We start from the raw sequence: 18,058 nt of genomic DNA on the forward strand, positions 1-18,058 counted from the left end.
GCAGGTAAAGATCTGCAGGAAACATTGCTAAAATCCATGCAATGTATATTTCGGACTTTGCAATGTATACATTGGGAAATTTGTTTTTCCACAAAACTGGAGTTCTGCTTTACAAGATGCTAAAGACAAGTAACCTTGTCGGCCAAGGCCAAGTATATTATAATTGATATGTGTTTTTCAAAAGTATTGCATAAACAAGCTGAACATTTTACCTATATATCACTAATTGGCGCAGACCTGCCTGGTCCATTTCAAATATTTGTTTCTGAAATGTCTTAACTGAATAGTTTTATGTGTTTTGTGTCTATCATGTATTATAAACAACCAACAGCTATAAATTAAATTGTCTGTAGTGTTTTGTTTCAGTCTAAACAGAGTGACTGGAATTAGCCCCATGCATCTCAGATTATACTTTGTTTATTTAAATCAAAGCACTGAACATTAAAGTATGACCTAGGGAAAAGCCATGCACCAAAAGCTATATATTTAAAAAAGGGGGAAATCCAGACATATTGCAATGGTCCATTTAATGTTTGTTTTCAGCAATGGTTTTCTACTTCATTATTTATTATAATACTTCTTACTTGTGTGCATACTATGGAATTTTTCTGAATGGTTTCCCTATCAATTTCTGGTACTTTCACTGCTTGCAAATACATTGAATAACATATTAGTGAATAAAGATCTGCAGTAATCTCTGTCTTTTATAGTTGCCTGGAGTTCAGATTAAGGCATTAGATAAGGAGCATTGATTATTTAACCACTTGCTTACTGGGCACTTAAACCCCCTTCCTGCCCAGACCAATTTTTAGCTTTCAGCGCTGTCGCACTTTGAATGACAATTGTGCGGTCATACAACAGTGTACATAAAATGAAATTTTTATCATTTTTTTCACACAAATGGAGCTTTCTTTTGGTGGTATTTAATCACCATTTAGGTTTTTATTTTTTGCTAAACAAACAAAAAAAGACAGACATTTAAAAAAAAAACATGTTTCATAGTTTGTTATTAATTTTGCAAATGGGTAATTTTTCTCCTTCATTGATATTCGCTGATGAGGCTGCACTGATGGGCACTGATTAGCTGCACTGATGGGCACTGATGAGCTGCACTGATGGGCACAGATAAGGTGACACTGATAGGCACAGATAAGGCGACACTGATGGGCACTGATAAGACGGCACTGATGGGTTGCACTGATGGGTGGCACTGATAGGTGGCACTGATGGGCACTGGTAGGTGACACTGCTGTGCACTGGTAGGTGGTATTGATAGGCAGCACTGGTAATGACGCACTGATTAATTTATAGGCAGCACTGTGGGCACTGATAGGTGGCACTGTGGGCACTGATAGGTGACACTGATAGGTGACACTGTGGGCAATGATGGGTGGTACTGTGGGCACTGGCAGGTGGCACTGGTGGGCACTGGTAGGTGGCACTGGTGGGCACTGGTAGGTACCTCCATGATCGGGACCGATGTCCCTCTCACAGCCGCCAGTGATCGGCTCTTTTTTTCCTCCTCACGCTATCAGCGCAAGGAGGAAAAATAGCTGATTACCGGCTCTGTTTACATCACATGATCAGCTGTCATTGACTGGCAGCTGATCACGTGGTAAGGGGTCGGGATTGACCCCTTACTGTGATCTGTGATCAGGTGAGTCTCATAGACTCGCTGATCACAGAGCGCGCTGCGCGCAGGCCACTCAAGCACGGGAGGACGTCCAGGGACAACCTCCCGGCAAATTAAGTCCGCGCTGTAGCCATCTTTCAGCTATAGCGCGGACGGCAATTTGTTAAACCCAGTGGCAAGACAACTACATCTTTACATACATAAAAAAAAAAAACTATTGTACTCACTGAAGTTGATTGTAAATTGGATCTAGGTGATTTACGCATTTTAATTCCTGAAAATATTATTTTACAAAACGATACATTTGTGGTAATATACTAATAATGACAATAAAATACTAAATAATTAATGCTTCAGAGAACCAGTAGACTGAATGACCAGTGTCTCTGGAGGGACACCGGTGTTCTGTCAGATTAGCAAACCTATCAGATCAGCTAATGGAAGTGACGTTCCGTCAGCTGACTTAACAAAAATACTTACTGCACATGCGATCCACCGCTATTGCGTTCCACCACTTCACTACTCTACTTTTTAGATTGTTGGGTGCTGCAATGTTTTCTTTGTTTTGATTGTTGGTAGTGAAGTAGTGAAATGCATGTAGCATGCATTAGTGGTGGATCGCATGCGCAGTAAGTATTTTTGGTAAGTCAGCTGACGGAACGTCACTTCCGTTAGCTGATCTGACAGGTTTGCTAATCTGACAGAACACCGGCATTAAGGTCCATGTGCCAAAACTCTCTTCAGATCTTCCCATCTGACAAAGCCTTCTCACTTTACAGGCATACCCCACTTTTAAGTACACAATGGGGTTTATTTACTAAAGCTGGGAAGTGCAAAATCAGGCTCACTTCTGCATAGAAACCAATGAGCTTCCAGGTTTTATTACCAAAGCTTAATTGAACAATCTGGGGTTAGAAGCTCATTGGTTTCTACGCAGAAGTGAGCCTGATTTTGCACGTTCCAGCTTTAGTAAATAAACCCCATTGGGTACTTAAAAGGGGGATATGCCTGTACTTTTTTGATTTTTGTTTAATTTCATAATGTAGCATAAGTAGGAAGACTTCAGCTGCAACAACAGGACTTAATGGTCCAAAGGAATAAATCTGGGACCTGGTACTGTACTGCTGTGGTTCAAGGAGACATAAAGAATTAGTGTAAAAATGATGATTCAACTCCTTTTATCTTTTCCTTAGCTCTGGACAAATCAGAAATCAGCCTTAAACTGAAACTATGGTCAAAATATAGACATACTGTATTTTATGCAGTTCATCACCTGTTTATCCTGCCAGAATATCCATTACTATTTGCACTTCAGCTGTTCAGTCTGTGAAATTGTACAGCAGCATTGTCACTCTGTGAACAGGGTGGTCTTAGATGGACATGTACTTTTAAATTAATGTAAGCTTCAATCCTAATTCAAGCTAGCACTTTTTAAGCAGTTACCCTATTTTTTTTCTTTTGGGAAAAATAATTAAAGCTGAAATGTAATGCCTACCTAACAACAATGGAAAGTGGTGATCAATAAAATGCACCCGCATAAGAAACTGATCTATGACCACAGAGGTTGCTCAATATCTCTATATTTGAGAAGGCATACAACAGTTTTGGTTTTTCAATCAATTTTTAAGCAATTACAAGGGGGGCACACATGCAGGTACGCTCTCAAGCTGGGCTGTGTGCGACTCTGTGTGAATTTGAGTTTGAAATTAACTGCTTAAGGACCGCCCTGCGTACAGATACTGCGGCAGGGTAGCCCTTTAGCGCAAAATCATGTACCTGTACCTTTTGTGCAAACCAATCAATATACGCCTATTGGGATTTTTTACCAACAATATGTAGCAGAATATATATTGACCTAAATTGATGAAGAAATTGGATTTTTTAAATGTTTTTATTGGATATGTTTTATAGCAGAAAGTAAGAAATATATATATATATATATATATATATATATATATATATATTTTTTTTTTCAAAATTGTCGGTATTTTTTTGGTTATAGCGCAAAAAATAAAAACCGCAGAGGTGATCAAATGCCACCAAAAGAAAGCTCTATTTGTGGGGGAAAAAAAGCACATCAATTTTATTTGGGTACAGCTTTGCACGACTGCGCAATTTTCAGTTAAAGCAACGCAGTGCTGTATCGCAAACAATGGCCTGGTCAGGAAGGGGGGTGAACCTTTTGGGGCTGAAGTGGTTAAAAAAAGGATTCTGCCAAATGTTTAAAATGTAGGGGTTGATTTACTAAAGGCAAATAGACTGTTGCTTCTTAGCTTAGTAAATGAGATAAAGCTTCACTTTGCAAGGAGTACCCAATCACATGCAAGGAACATTAAAAAAAAATGCATTTTTGCTTGCACATGATTGGATGATGGAAGTCAGCAGAGCTTCTGCTCATTTACAGAGCTCTACTGTACTTTGCAAAGTGCACAGTCTATTTGCCTTTACCCCTTAGTATTGCATAGGATTTGGTGAGGATTCGTGATACTGTAACTTACCATAGCAATTTTTTCTGGTGCTTTCTCTGCTTGTCCTGTTTCTTAACCTCCCTGGTGGTCTGATTATGTCTGATTTTTGAATGTCAAAGCGGTACATTGTTTTGCATGGAAATTTGTTGTTTTATATTGTAGGCCTGTAATTCTTAGGAATAACTCACTTAAATCTGTCCAAACAAAAGTCTAGTAGACATCCCGGGTATGATAAAGTTTGGAATACAAAGTCATAAATTATAATATAATAAATGACTATAAATAATTATAAAAAATAATAATATAATAATAATACATTTTATTCAATAATGTAATCAAATCAAAAACACTGAAATTTGGCCAAGCAAGGGTGCAATATTACTAGACACTGATAATACTAATACTAGACACTGCATAATGGTTTAGTAAACATCCCGGGTATGATACATTTTGAAACATGGGACTGCACAAAGTCCAACATCACAATCAGGACAATGGAACCTGGTTTTCTTTCGGATTTTCTTTCCACTGTCATCTCGCTTTGAGCAACAAACCACGCACATCCTTGTAGGTGCTGACTTTTTCTCGATTGGTGGGATGTAGTCCATAAAGTGACGAGTCAGGCATTCTGAATTTACTGTGTAGCACTGTGTGCCTTATTAATCAAAATATTTTAAACCAGGATCACACTTTTGTGTTGCAGTAATGCGTAAACAAAATATTAAAAAAAAAAAATCTTTTTGAATGGGCTGCTTTCACATAACACATGGTAACGAGCAATGAAGCATAATTTAACAGGCATGCGTTAATGTAATACATCGATATGATTCCGGCCTTAGATTCTGCTTTCATACTTTTGTTCTTATTTTCCTGTATGTGCCTATATTGGATTAATGACTCTGGGGAATTATAGACAGTTCTATCCAAGACACAATGACAAATACATTTTGCAGTTTTATTAGAAATGCTGTGCTGCAACTTTTAGGTTTTATGGGGTTGATTTAGTGAAGACAAATAGATTGTTCCCTCTGCAAGGGAAGTTGCATTTTGCAAGAGAATTTTCTCCAGAGCTTAGTGAATGAGGTGAAGCTTTGCTGACTTTCATCATCATGTGCAAGAAAAAATGCTTTTTTTTTGTTTTCCTTCCACATTACTGGATATTCTTTACACATGTAATTTTACAATTCTCGCTAAGTCCGGGGGAAAAAATCCCTTTGCCCTGTTTGGCTTTAGTAAATCAACCCTAAGCTGTGATTTCAGATTTTATCTGCAATGCCACCTGCAGGTAAAATCGGGAAACAAACCAAACCGGGTGATTCCAAACCAATGTTGTGATATATGGCTAAAGTAACCATAGCTAGACTAGTACAAGATAGATTCTGATTGGTTGCTATACTGGTACTGTTTTTGTTATTTCACTTGACAATCAATTAAAGTGTGAATAAATTCCACTGCCGTCATGCAGGGATTTTACCATAATGTGCAAATGTGCGTAGCATATTTGCACTATATGGCACTTACTTGCAAAAAGAACTTGTTCAGCACTGTGAGCCTCGGTTCACACTGGGACGACTTGTCAGGCGACCTAGTAATCTGACAAGTAGCGTCCCGTTCTGTGCAATTGAACCGTTCTAATCAGAGCAATGCAAGTCGCTCCGACTTAGAAATAGGTTCCTGTACTACTTTGGGGGCGACTTGCATTGACTTCTATACAGAAGTCGTTTTGCAAGTCGCCGCTGAGTCGTGTCCTGGGTCACCTGAGGCAGTCACGCTGCAAGTCGTGCTGCCTCAGTGTGAACCGACCCTGAAGGCTACGATGTCCCTCTATGTTCGGTAGCCACCATCATCTTGATTGGCCGAGCCAGGATAATAATTCATCCCAGCACTTGGCAGACGCTGGGATTGAGCACTAGGCTGCCCATGCATGGGTTAATGTAGGTTTAAAAAAAAAACAAAAAACATTTCAGGTAGACAGATAGATGCTTTTTTGCAGAGGAGAGACACAAACATAGGCAATAAAAGTCTACCCGCCTGCAGTGTTTTGTTCCACTTTGAGAACAAAAATTCTTTATTGAAAAAGCATTGTGTATCCACAACTGAATTCCCTGTATTTTGGACTTCAATATATTGCTGTTAGTAATCAAAGGGGTTACCTGAACCCATGTTCCTGAACCTGCTTACGTAACCCATTAAAAGTGTTAGGATTTCTACAATTTATTGAAAGGTCTGACAGTGGTGCACTATAAGCACTAATGTATGTGGGTTGCTCAGAACATCAGATGAGAATGACTAGCAGATAAGGAAATTTAGAATTATTTTTTATTATGTCACCCTTACTTGTTTACACTGTTATTCTTGTCTGAGATTTCATAAATTAGGTATTACAGAATATAGCATTCTAGATTACACTGTTGAGTGTTCTTTTTATGCATCTTTTTCTTTTGCAGTATTTTGGAAGCTTGTTGGTAATTTTCTGCATTGAGTTAGCATGTGGAGTCTGGACATATGAGCAGGAAGTCACGGTATGTAGTACAACTAAGAGCACACAAGAATATACCTGTTCACATAACGTATATATATATATATATATATATATATATATATATATATATATATATATATATATATATAAAACGTAAATGTATTGTTATAAGATGTGTTAGCCTTTCAAGGAGCAAATAACATATTACATTTCCATGCCATCAAAGTTGGAGTTAACTCAGCCCCCCAAAGCAATACGTGAAGCAAGGCCCAAAACAAAATTAAAGCATTAATAATATATAGTATATCATACACAAATATGTCACACATTATAACAAACTTGTTAAATCAGATGTATCTTCTAGGTATGAAAAAGTCATGATAATGCTACTATCGCAGACAGGCTTTATACTTCTCTCAAGCCAAGGCTGCTATAAATGATTCTACACACTATATAAAATGATGTGGAATTTGGCAACGTTTATACATAAATATAATAATAAATACAAATACACACTTCCAACAGTTAATACGAATGTCATTTTTCAGCAGATGACCAGTGGGATTCTTCTTAGCGTTATGTGTTACTATATACTTCCCATTCTTGACTTTTGAGACACTGAATACCCTGTGCTATAGATGTAGCCTCTTTCATTGCGCTTTGATGTACTGCTGCACAAACCTCGTGAGAGACATCTGTTGCCCGAAGCAAGAAAAGCTAATCGTCCTGTAGCTGACATTACAGCTCGGGCCAAAGCTTTATTTACAATATAGTGAAACTAGACACACGCTTAAGGCAACGTGATTTCTTTTTAATTAAAACATTAAAATAAAACTCCAACCTAATTGATAACTTGGAGTAAATTGTGCCCATTTCCCCAATTAGTTTATCTAAAGGTCTCACACCAATCACTTGTTACTAGTTCTTTTACAGTTACTGCCATAGCATGTGTATTGACTGCTGCACAAATAGGCTGGATGCATTAGGACAGCATGTGCCAGTGGCTTTTAGTATGCTGTCAAACGTGTAGAATGAATGAGTTTTATAGCAACAGTGCCAGCATACATAGCAGGCATAGCACTGGGTTTGCAGGCAACTTTTATTTGGTCTCGACAAAGTATTAAGCTAAGCATGATATTTGCTAAACATCTATGAATTATGATTTAGGAATGTCAATGAGCATAAAGATTTTACACGGGATTCCTCTTGTAACTCAATTGTAAGCCTAATGTAACTTTTAACCCTTTCACTTCCAGGTCTGTATGGTGTACGGACCTACAGCACCACTTAGATACGGATCTGGCATTCCTCCTTCTGCTAGAAGCTCATAGTCCCTTCAGTGACCATGAGCTAAATAGCAGAACTGTTCAGCAAAGCTATTCACCAAAGATGTGCCCCTGCCGCTGCCCCACTTCTCTGCGGTGTGTCTCTTGTCTCTCCTCCTCCCACTGCTGTTGTTGATATCTGAAATGCCCCCCCCCCCACTCTTTTGTCTCCTTTGCCTGCCACTTAACCCCCGCAGCACTGATTTCCCTCCCGTCCATCCTACGAAACATGATCCTCTGTATATACTCTGCAGCTGCCGGCCTCTCCTCATCTGCCCTCTCGGCAGCCACATACCCTTGCTGAATCCTCCCTCCTGCAGTGCACATGTGTTTACATGTCCCCTTCCTTTCCTGACTGAACACAGTGGGTGATCATTTATCACTGAAGTATAGTAAACTGTGAATGAATAGGAGCCTCCATGCATAGACTTCTATTCATTCATCTGCATTGCAGCTGAGGCTGCAGAGAAAGGGACTGAGGGACTGTATGTATTCATTCTCTTTCTCTGTCTCAAAAAAGAGACATCAGGGGTCTGTTTAGAGCCCTGACATCTCATCAAAGCCCCCACCCCCACCCCCACCAAAAGAATGTACAACACTTTAAAAATAAAATAATAAAAAAAAAAAATAGTAAGACTTTGTTCACACAGAGCATACTATAGCGTACGGCACTGCAAAGGCATGTTTGCCTCAATTGGACTGCCTGCGTCAATTGGACTGCCTGCTCAGAGATTCAAAGGTGTTGTATGCATTCCTGTGCAGGCAGTCCAACTGCACAAACACAGCTGTTGCTCCCAATGTGACATCCATGTGGGTTTGGGTGCATATCCATGAGTTCACACTGTCTACATTTGGGATAGTGCACTCACACCCATATGGATGTCAGGTTGGGAGCAGCTGCTGTGCCTGTGAAGCTGCTGCATCCCAATTGACATGAGTAGGAGTGCCTGCACTGGGATGCACTGAACAGCTGTAAAAATAAAAAAAGCTGCTTTGCTAAATGTCCCCACAGACTCACCCACTTTGAGATTTAGCATTGAGCATCTTCCATGTTGAATGTTGATTTTCTCTACATGATTAAAGTGGTTGTAAAGCCTGAAGATTTTTTACCTTAATGCATTAAGGTAAAAAACCTTCTATTGTCAGCCCCCCCTTCCCCACATGGTGCTGCTTTCTCTCTCTCTCCTCACTGGACTCAGTGAGAGCAGCAGGAGCTATTGGCTCCAGAAATCCAGTGATGAGGGAGCAGGGGGCAGTCAATGGACACAGAGTGCGGCTGAGGATTCAAGCCTACATGTGTGCCACCATAGGAAGCAGTTTCCTGTGGTGGCACATAGAGAAGAGGAGGAGCCAAGGACACCAGCAGGGTCCCAAGAACAGGGTGATCAGGGCTGCTCTGTGCAAAACCATTGCACAGAGCGGGTAAGTATGCCATGTTTGTTATTTAAAAAACAAAAATTGTTAACTTTACAATCACTTGTATGAGGAAAACTCACTGCTGGAGCTAAGTCCACTGTACGTCATAGGGCTGACCTGAAGGCAACTAGAGAGAATATAAAAAGAAAAGCAAAAAATACATAGGTGGACTCTAGAGGGAGGGGAAACTGGGCTTGAATGAGAAGAATTCAACATATATAAACAATCTTCTAACATGCAGACCTTTACATTGATAGTTTGATTTTAGAGGAGATGTGATTATGCAGGACTTTTTAGATGAACCAGATTTATATCTGAGCACCTGTCTCCTTACATTTAGATGTTGTTGGAGAAGCAAAGTTCCAAGTTGGATGATCACTTAGCTACTGTGATTTCAGTGATGCTAAAGTCGCTTGAGAGCATTGAAAGTCCAGCTGTAATTTTTGGTTAGGATAGGAAAGGGTTATAACCTTAGTAAGTTTTTTCATTGCCATTTGTGACCCTGCAGGGGATATGTCTCCCCCTTCTTATGGTAACCACAGCTAAAGTGAGCACATCTCCATAAGAGACACAGACAGCAATAAAAACCAAAGACTGAGGTTCTAACCCATCTGCAGTCTACCAAAATATTTTCTTACTGTCTGAGAAACTTTGCTTGCTTTATATCTCAGTGACCACACAGGAAGTCATAGAGACAGAGGTTCTCACCCTTTCTGACATTTTCCAGAAGTTAAAATAACGCTGGCCAGGGTTGTGCCTCAAACTATTTCCAGGCACTTTGATAGACATGATATAGTGCAGCAAGCTAAAAAATAGATGTATTTGAAAGAAATGTTTTTGTTTAATCATACGTTTAACAGTTATTTACTTTCCTTCTACTTTAGTGTTATAAGGTGATTTTTGTAAATCATTCTCACAAAGAGACATCTTACAAGATAAATGGCTTTTATATATATTTGACCTGCCATGCTGTATATCTTTTAAAATATACCTATAAACTTTTTCATATCAAAATGACATTTCTAGGAGCTAGGCATTTCGAGGAAGCTGGTCAAATGGTATCACAGTTAAACCACTTATGAGAATTCCTTCACCTTAGCTTTTAACGTTAGTCTAAAGAAATATCAGATTCAGCAAACATTTACAAAGCATTTACAATAGACCTTTCCAAAACTTAACAAGTCTGTATGAATAAATTCCTGACATGTCAATTTACAGCGACAGTATACATATTTTTAAAAATCTGTACTTTTTATTGTTAAAAGGTTGTCTGAGCACCAGACAAAGTGGCTGACTAGTCCGAGATATTAGCTTGGCCTAGACTGAGATACTTATTAAAAAATAATTCTAACTGCACACTAAAAGTGCATTTACTCTTTAAAAGAACATATAATAATCATATAAAGTAAACTGACTCAGTGAAGAGACCTGGATGTATGATTCTATGGGGTTGATTTACTAAAACTGGAGAGTGCAAAATCTGGTGCAGCGCTGCATAGAAAAGAAACCACTTCTATGTTTTTTTTTTGTCAAAGCTTAACCTCCCTGGCAGATTTCCCGAGTGTGGCTCGGGGTTAAATTTCAGCACCATTAGCAGTAACCCCGAGCCACACTCGGATTGCATTGCAGGATCCTGGTGCGGTATACTTACCTTGTCCCCAGGATCCTGCGATGTCCCCCCGCTGTGTCCGCGGGCTCTTTGCTTCGCCCAAGCCTCTGTGTGCCGGGCTCCGTTCCCTGCGAGCGTCGCGACGCATGGGGACAGAGCCCGGCGGCAAATTCAAAAAAGTGAAAAATCATAATACATACAGTGCACTGTAATCTTACAGATTACATTACTGTATGAAATTATTTCACATCCCTTTTGTCCCCAGTGCTTTGTCCAGTGCCCTGCATGCAGTTTTATGTTATATATACTGTTCTTTCTGCCTGGAAACTTGAGATTGTCCATAGCAACCAAAAAGTGTCCCTTTACACCAAAAGTGGTTTTAGACCGGGTAGAAAACAGCGGTGGTATTGGAACACTTGCAGAATTGAGCGATAGTGAATCGTGGGGAAATTAGTTTTATTATTATTATTTTATTATTTTTTATAATTTTTTTATATTTATTTATCCCAAGTTGCGCTCCATTGTCCATTCACACACTGAGCGTGGCTTGGCCCTTCCCCCCGCTCTCTCCTCATTGGCTCACTAGCTGTGATTAACAGCAGCAAGAGCCAATGGCTCCTGCTGCTGTGTGCAGAGCCGATCCGCTCTATATGCTTACTACGCAAGCCACGTAGGGCCCCGGCGCTGTGGGAGGGGGCCCCAAGGGTGGGTCAGCTCTGCTCCCGGAGCTCCAGTCTACTTGGACGATCCCCAGCAGCAGCAATCCCGGGTGGCCTCTCCTGTCACCTGTCACTCAGCCACCCGCTTCTCCCAGCTGCTGAGCAACCTGCGGACTGGAGGCTTCCAATCCATTATGAACTACTGGGGGGCCCAAACTCAAAGATGAGGTGAGTGTGGAGGCCACAATTGGTAGTGGGACAGTGATGGGGGGGGAGTGTATATAATCAGCAGGGTGTCCTTATTACATGTGGGGTGTATATTATGAATGGGGTGTCAGTATTATATCTGGGCTGTATATAATTAGTGGGGGCTAATAGTATATGTGGGGTGTATGTTATCAGTGTGGGGGGGGGGGGTAGTATTATATGTGGGGTGTATATTATCAGTGGGGGGGGGGCAGTATTATATGTAGGGTGTATATTATCAGTGGGGGGCAGTATTATATGTGGGGTGTATGTTATCATTGGGGGTGCAGTATTATATGTGGGGTGTATGTTATCGGTGGGGGGGCAGGCTTTGGTGAGCAGAGACCCCCTTTACACCAAAGTCAAAGCATTCCCCCTTAAATCAAGGTTCCCAGATCACCCCTTACATCAGATCCCCCCTTAAATCAGGATTCCCCTTTGCATTAGAGTCTACAGAGCTCCCCCTTACAGTATAAGTGGAAATTCTGTGCAGACTCTGATGTAAGTGGGGGGGGGGGCTCTGTGCAGACTCTCATGTAAGGGGGGGCTCTGTGCAGACTCTGATGCAAGGGGGGGTTCTATGCAGACTCTGATGTAAGGGGGGGCTCTGTGCAAGGGGGGCTCTGTGCAGACTCTGGTGTAAGGGGGACCTCTGTGTGGACACTAATGTAAGGGGGGGCCTCTGTGCGGACTCTAATGTAAGGGGGGCCTCTGTGTGGACTCTGATGTAAGGAGGGCCTCTGTGTGGACTCTGATGTAAGGGGGAACCTCTGTGTGGACTCTGATGTAAGGGGGATCTCTGTGTGGACTCTGATATAAGGGGGACCTCTGTGTGGACTCTGATGTAATGAGGGGCTTTCTGGGGACCGTGATGTAAGGGGAGGCTCTCTGGGGACCCTGATGTAAGGGGAGGCTCTCTGGGGATCCCAATGTAGGGGGAGGCTCTCTGGGGACCCTGATGTAGGGGGAGACTTTCTGAGGACACTGATTTAAGGGCGGCTTTCTGTAAATGGTTCACATAGCTCACGGCATCACGGGTCAGGTAGAGGGCCCCTTAGCAGAATTTTGCTTAGGGCCCCAGGGAGGTCAGGATCGGCACTGGCTGTGTGAGACAATGAAGAGACAGAGACTCGGGAGAGCCACTGCTCTCCTGCACATCGTTGGATCGGGGCGGGGCTCCGGTAAGTATTAGGAAGGGCTGGAGGGAGCTGCACCCAGAAGATATTTTACCCTAATGCATTGAATGCATTAGGGTTACAAACCTTCTGCCTTTAGAACTACTGTAAGGGTGTTTGCTTTCCTAAACTACTAGTTTCAAACTGTAAATTCTTAATACTGTTTGTGAAAGAAGTGATGCCTGGAGCTTTAAACAAGCTTTGAAGAGACATTTAGTATTCTGCAAGTAGTGCTGATAATTTCAAATTCTGCTGGTTTACTAAATAAAACTTGCAATGAAATATATGGTTACCAATGCTGACCTGTTTTTGAGAATGCAAAATGTTTAGATTTCATGCTGAGCCTCAGTAATTTGTGAATCAATGATCCAAAATAAGTATGCATGCCATGATTTCACGTGCATACTTGTTCCAAGATTCAACATTTTATTGTCATATGCATAGGAACAAGACCAGGTGCAAAAAAAAAGCTTTCTGCATTCTCGCAGGTTAACAAAAATAAGTAAACATGAATAGAGATACTCAATAATAAGTGTAAGGCTGGCTGGAGGCTAGCCTGTGTTTGTGGGAGGAGTCTGAGGGTACATAATGCTCCTCCCCTGTCGGATCCAGTGTTGGCATCTCTTTCAGGGTTGACGTCATTTCCGGGTTGGCAGGGGGACGGCGTCACTTTCGGGTTGCGTTGCAGAGCGGCAGGTCGGCTGCTGGAGTCTTGTGGCGGTCCACCTCCCGGTGCCCATACCGGGCATCGTCGAGGAGGCTGCCTGCCCGCCTGCCTGCCTACTTCACCCGGTGCTCACGACGGGCATCGTCGAGGAGGCTGCCTGCCCGCTTATCCCGATCCTCACGCTGAGCATCGGGGGAGGGGGGAGCCACTCAACGCCCAGTTTTCACGCCTTCTCCATCGGGGTGGGGGAAGCCACTCACCCGGCAGATCACCTCCCTGGAGGGGATGCCCGCACGGCTCCCGGTTCTCACGCCGGCTCCATGGGGGGGCTCACCTCCCGGTACTCATGTGGGGCATCATGGGGGGGACTCCCGCATGCCTCCTGGGCATTCACCGCTTCAGATAAGCTTAGTCCTTGTAGGTACGGGCAGGGGGGGTTTCAGTCCTCAGGTCCTGCTTAGTCAGACGCCATGGTTCCCACGGCACTCCCAACAGTTAGCTGTCCCCCACTGTCAGGTGTCCCCACCTTGCCACATAGCATTTATGCATTTATTTGGCATAGGCCAGTCATTTTCATGCATGTCAGCAGAGGCTTTCTAGGTTCAGAGCGGTAGCTTGACTGCATGTGGTGTTAGCTGGTGGCTGCACAGCCGGAATAACGTGTCACCAGCCGCACATCTACGTTTATTACCTCTTCCACGGCATAGATTGCATGACCCTCCACCACAGTTTCCTCCAGTTGACATACTTCTGTCTTTGCAGTCCAGATCTGAGCTTTCCTTAGGTCATGGGGGGGGGGGGTGTGCAGGCGTTTCTGTCATGGCGTTTCTATTATAGCGTTTCTGCCCCAGGTTTTCTGTCATGGCGTTTCTGTCATGACCTTTCTCTGTCGTAGCGTTTCTGCCCCAGGTTTTTCTGTCATGGCATTTCTGACAGCGTTTCTGTCATAGCTTTCCTTCTTAGCGTTCCTGTCACAGCGTTCCAGTCATAAGCGTTTCTGCAGTTGCATTTCTGTCATTGCATTTCTGCGAGTGGTTCTGTCTCAGCGGTTCAGTCTCAGCGGTTCTGTCTCAGTGGTTCTGTCTCAGCGTTCAGTCTCAGCATTTCTTTCATAACATTCCACCCCAGCGTTCCTGTCATAGCGTTCCACCCCGGCGTTTCTGTCATAGCGTTCCACCCTGGCGTTTCTGTCATAGCGTTCCACCCTGGCGTTTCTGTCATAGCTTTCCGCCCCAGCATGTCTGTCATAGCGTTCTGCCACGGCATTTCTGGCGTAGTGTTTTCTGCCCCGGCATTTCTGTCGTAGAGTTTTCTGCCCCAGATTTTCTGTCATAGCGTCTCTGCCCCAGGTTTTCTGTCATAGGGTCTCTGCCCCAGGATTTTGGTCATAGCGTCTCTGCCCCAGGATTGCTGTCTTAGCGTCTTCGGGCATAGCGTTCTGCCCCAGCATTTCTGTCTTGGCATTTCTGTCATAGCGTTTCTGCCCCAGGATGCTGTCATTACATTTCTGCCTCTGCGTTTCAGTCTCAGCGTTTCTGTCATAGCGTTCTGCCCCAGGATTTCTGTAATTACATTTGTGCCTCAGCATTTCAGTCAAAAGCGTTTTCTGTCATAGCGTTCTGCCCCAGGATTTCTGTCGTTGTGTTTCTGCCTCATGGTCAGTCTCAGCATTTCTGTCATAGCATTTTCTGTCATAGCGTTGCTGTTCTTGAGTTTCTGCCCCAGGAGTTCTGCCATTACGTTTCTGTCTCAGCGTTCAGTTTCAGCGTTTCAGTCATAGCGTTTCTGCCTTTAGCGGGGGGGGGTTCTGTATTTTCCTAATATAGCACCCATTTCTAGCCTGTATATATATTTAAGACCATGTAGATAAGATACAAGTATATCTGCATCTATTGGTAAGGCTCCATATGGTCATGGCATATCTCTATAAGAATCAATAATGTATATGGAACACCACTACTGTCTAGAATAAAAGAAAATGTTTATACTCTGAAAGGTGGTGACATTCATAAAGTGACGCATGTCAGACCCATTATGCTGAGCTAAAATTGGATGAATGAAAAGGGCAAGCCAGGTACAGTCAGGCTGGGTAGGAAGGGGTTAAATAATGCTGGATATCTTCCAGACATGACTTTTGCAGCTTCTAATACTCAGAGTAAGGTATTTAAGTGCAGAAGAGGAGCATGTATAACTGTACAAGACTGAAGGAAAGAACGGAGTACAGCTTTAAAGAGGATGTAAAGGTGGCAGGTTTTTTACCCTAATGCATTTTCTTCATTAACCGCTTCCGGACCAGCTGCTGCACTTTTACTACGGCAGGTTGGCTCCCCTGCTCGAAACCATGTTACTGTAAGTGGGCTTGCGGGGTCAGGATAGGAGGTGACCGCTGGCCATGAGCGATCGTGACCAGGAGACACAGAACAGGGATGAGTGTGTGTAAACATACATTTCTCCGTCCTGTTCTGACAGGAGTGACAGATCGTGTGTTCCTATTAGCTAAGAACCACGATCTGTCACTTCCTGTAGTTAGTCCCTCCCCCTTCAGTTAGAATCACCAGGGAACACAGTTAACCATTTCACCGCCCCCTAGTGTTAACCCCTTCACAGGCCAGTGACATTTTTACAGTAATCAATGCATTTTTAATCGCGTTGATCGCTGTATTAATGCCAGTGGTTCCAAAAATGTGTCAAAATTGTCCGATGTGTCCGCCATAATGTTGCAGTCATGATCAAAATCGCAGATCGCTGCCATTACTAGTAAAAAAAAAAAATAATAATAAAAATGCTATAAATCCCCTATTTTGTAGACACTATAACTTTTGCGCAAACCAATCGATATTCTCTTATTTTTTTTTTACCAAAAATATGTAGAAGAATACATATCGGCCTAAACTGAGGAAAAAAATAGGTTTTTTTATATATTTTTGGGGGATATTTATTATAGCAAAAAGTAAAAAATAATGCGTTTTTTTCAAAATTGACGCTCTTTTTTTGTTTATAGCGCAAAAAATAAAAACCGCAGAGGCGATCAAATACCACCAAAAGAAAGCTCTATTTGTGGGAAAAAAAGAACGTCAATTTTGTTTGGGTACAACGTCACACGACTGCACAATTGTCAGTTAAATCGACGCAGTGCCGAATCGCAAAAAGTGCTCTGGTCAGGAAGGGGGTAAATTCTTCCGGGGCTGAAGTGGTTAAGGTAAAAAACCTTTCATGTTCATTGGCACCCTCTGCTGTCGGGAGCGAGCCTGCATGTGTGACCTTATAGCAAGTGGCTTGCTATGGGGGCATGCAGAAGGGGGGAGGAGCTAAGAGCACCAGTGGGGGACCTTTAGAAGAGGAGGTATGGGGCCGCTCTGTGCAAAACAATTGCACAGAGCAGGTAAGCATATCATGTTTATTATTTTAATAAAAAAATAAAGTTTTACAATCACTGTAAATATGCATTTTTTTAAATTCTACTTTAGTTTGTAACTGAGAGGTTTCCCTTCTCTCCCAGTAAGTTTGGCAGCGAACAAAATTGCTGAGCAGTTTAATACATACAGTTGTGCTCAAAAGTTTATATACCCTGGCAGAAAGAATTTATGATTTCTTGGCCATTTTTTTAGAGAATATGAATGATAACACAAAAACATTTCTTTCATTCATGGTTAGTGTTTGGCTGAAGCCATTTATTATCAATCAACTGGTCAAAACTGATGGCAAGATGAAGGCAGTATGTTATCAAAAAATACTGGAGGAACATTTGCATTCATCAGACAGGAAGCTGCGCATGGGACGTACTTGGACATTCCAACATGACAATGATCCAAAACACAAGGCCAAGTTGGCCTGTCATTGGCTACAGCAGAATAAAGTGAAGGTTCTGGAGTGGCCATCTCAGTCTCCTGACCTCAAAATCATTGAGCCACTCTGGGGAGATCTCAAAACGTGCAGTTCATGCAAGACAGCCCAAGAATTTATAGGAACTGGAGGCTTTTTGCCAAGAGAAATGGGCAGATTTACCATCTGAGAAGATAAAGAGCCTCATCCACAAATACCACAAAAGACTTCAAGCTGTCATTGATGTTAGAGGGGGCAATACACAGTATTAAAATAGCAAAGAACTAGTGCGCAAAACCACACTCACAGAGACCATGGACAATGATACCAAAATAGAGCAGCTGCCAACATAAGAGGTGTCCTCACCCACCCTAATGAACAACGTAATAATGGTAAAAAAGTATGTGGCGCTAATCTAGGTGTACCACTCGCAATGATGGAAAAAAACTTCAAAGTAGCATGAAGCTCAATACTATCTTAATATGCAATGCACGTGTTGCCTATAGTTGATGTGGCAACCAGTAAACACCTGCAAAGGGTAAATATGAACCAGTGT

The 18,058-nt window shown here is 42.3% G+C and overlaps 1 protein-coding gene across 3 annotated transcripts in view; it reads left to right on the forward strand.

Moving 5' to 3' along the window:
• The window catches only part of TSPAN12 (tetraspanin 12), a 315,531-nt gene that overhangs the window by 146,982 nt on the left and 150,491 nt on the right, over window positions 1-18,058 (forward strand). For 2 of the 3 annotated variants that reach the window (XM_073619812.1, XM_073619815.1), the window contains one exon: window positions 6,549-6,623. The exons of the other annotated variant lie outside the window; for it this stretch is intronic. In XM_073619812.1, coding sequence (XP_073475913.1) covers window positions 6,549-6,623 — 75 coding nt within the window. The remainder of the gene's footprint in view (window positions 1-6,548; window positions 6,624-18,058) is intronic. 3 annotated transcript variants of the gene reach the window in all.

This window comes from Aquarana catesbeiana, linkage group LG03, assembly GCF_042186555.1.
Source record: "Aquarana catesbeiana isolate 2022-GZ linkage group LG03, ASM4218655v1, whole genome shotgun sequence".
Taxonomy (NCBI): Eukaryota; Metazoa; Chordata; class Amphibia; order Anura; family Ranidae; genus Aquarana; species Aquarana catesbeiana.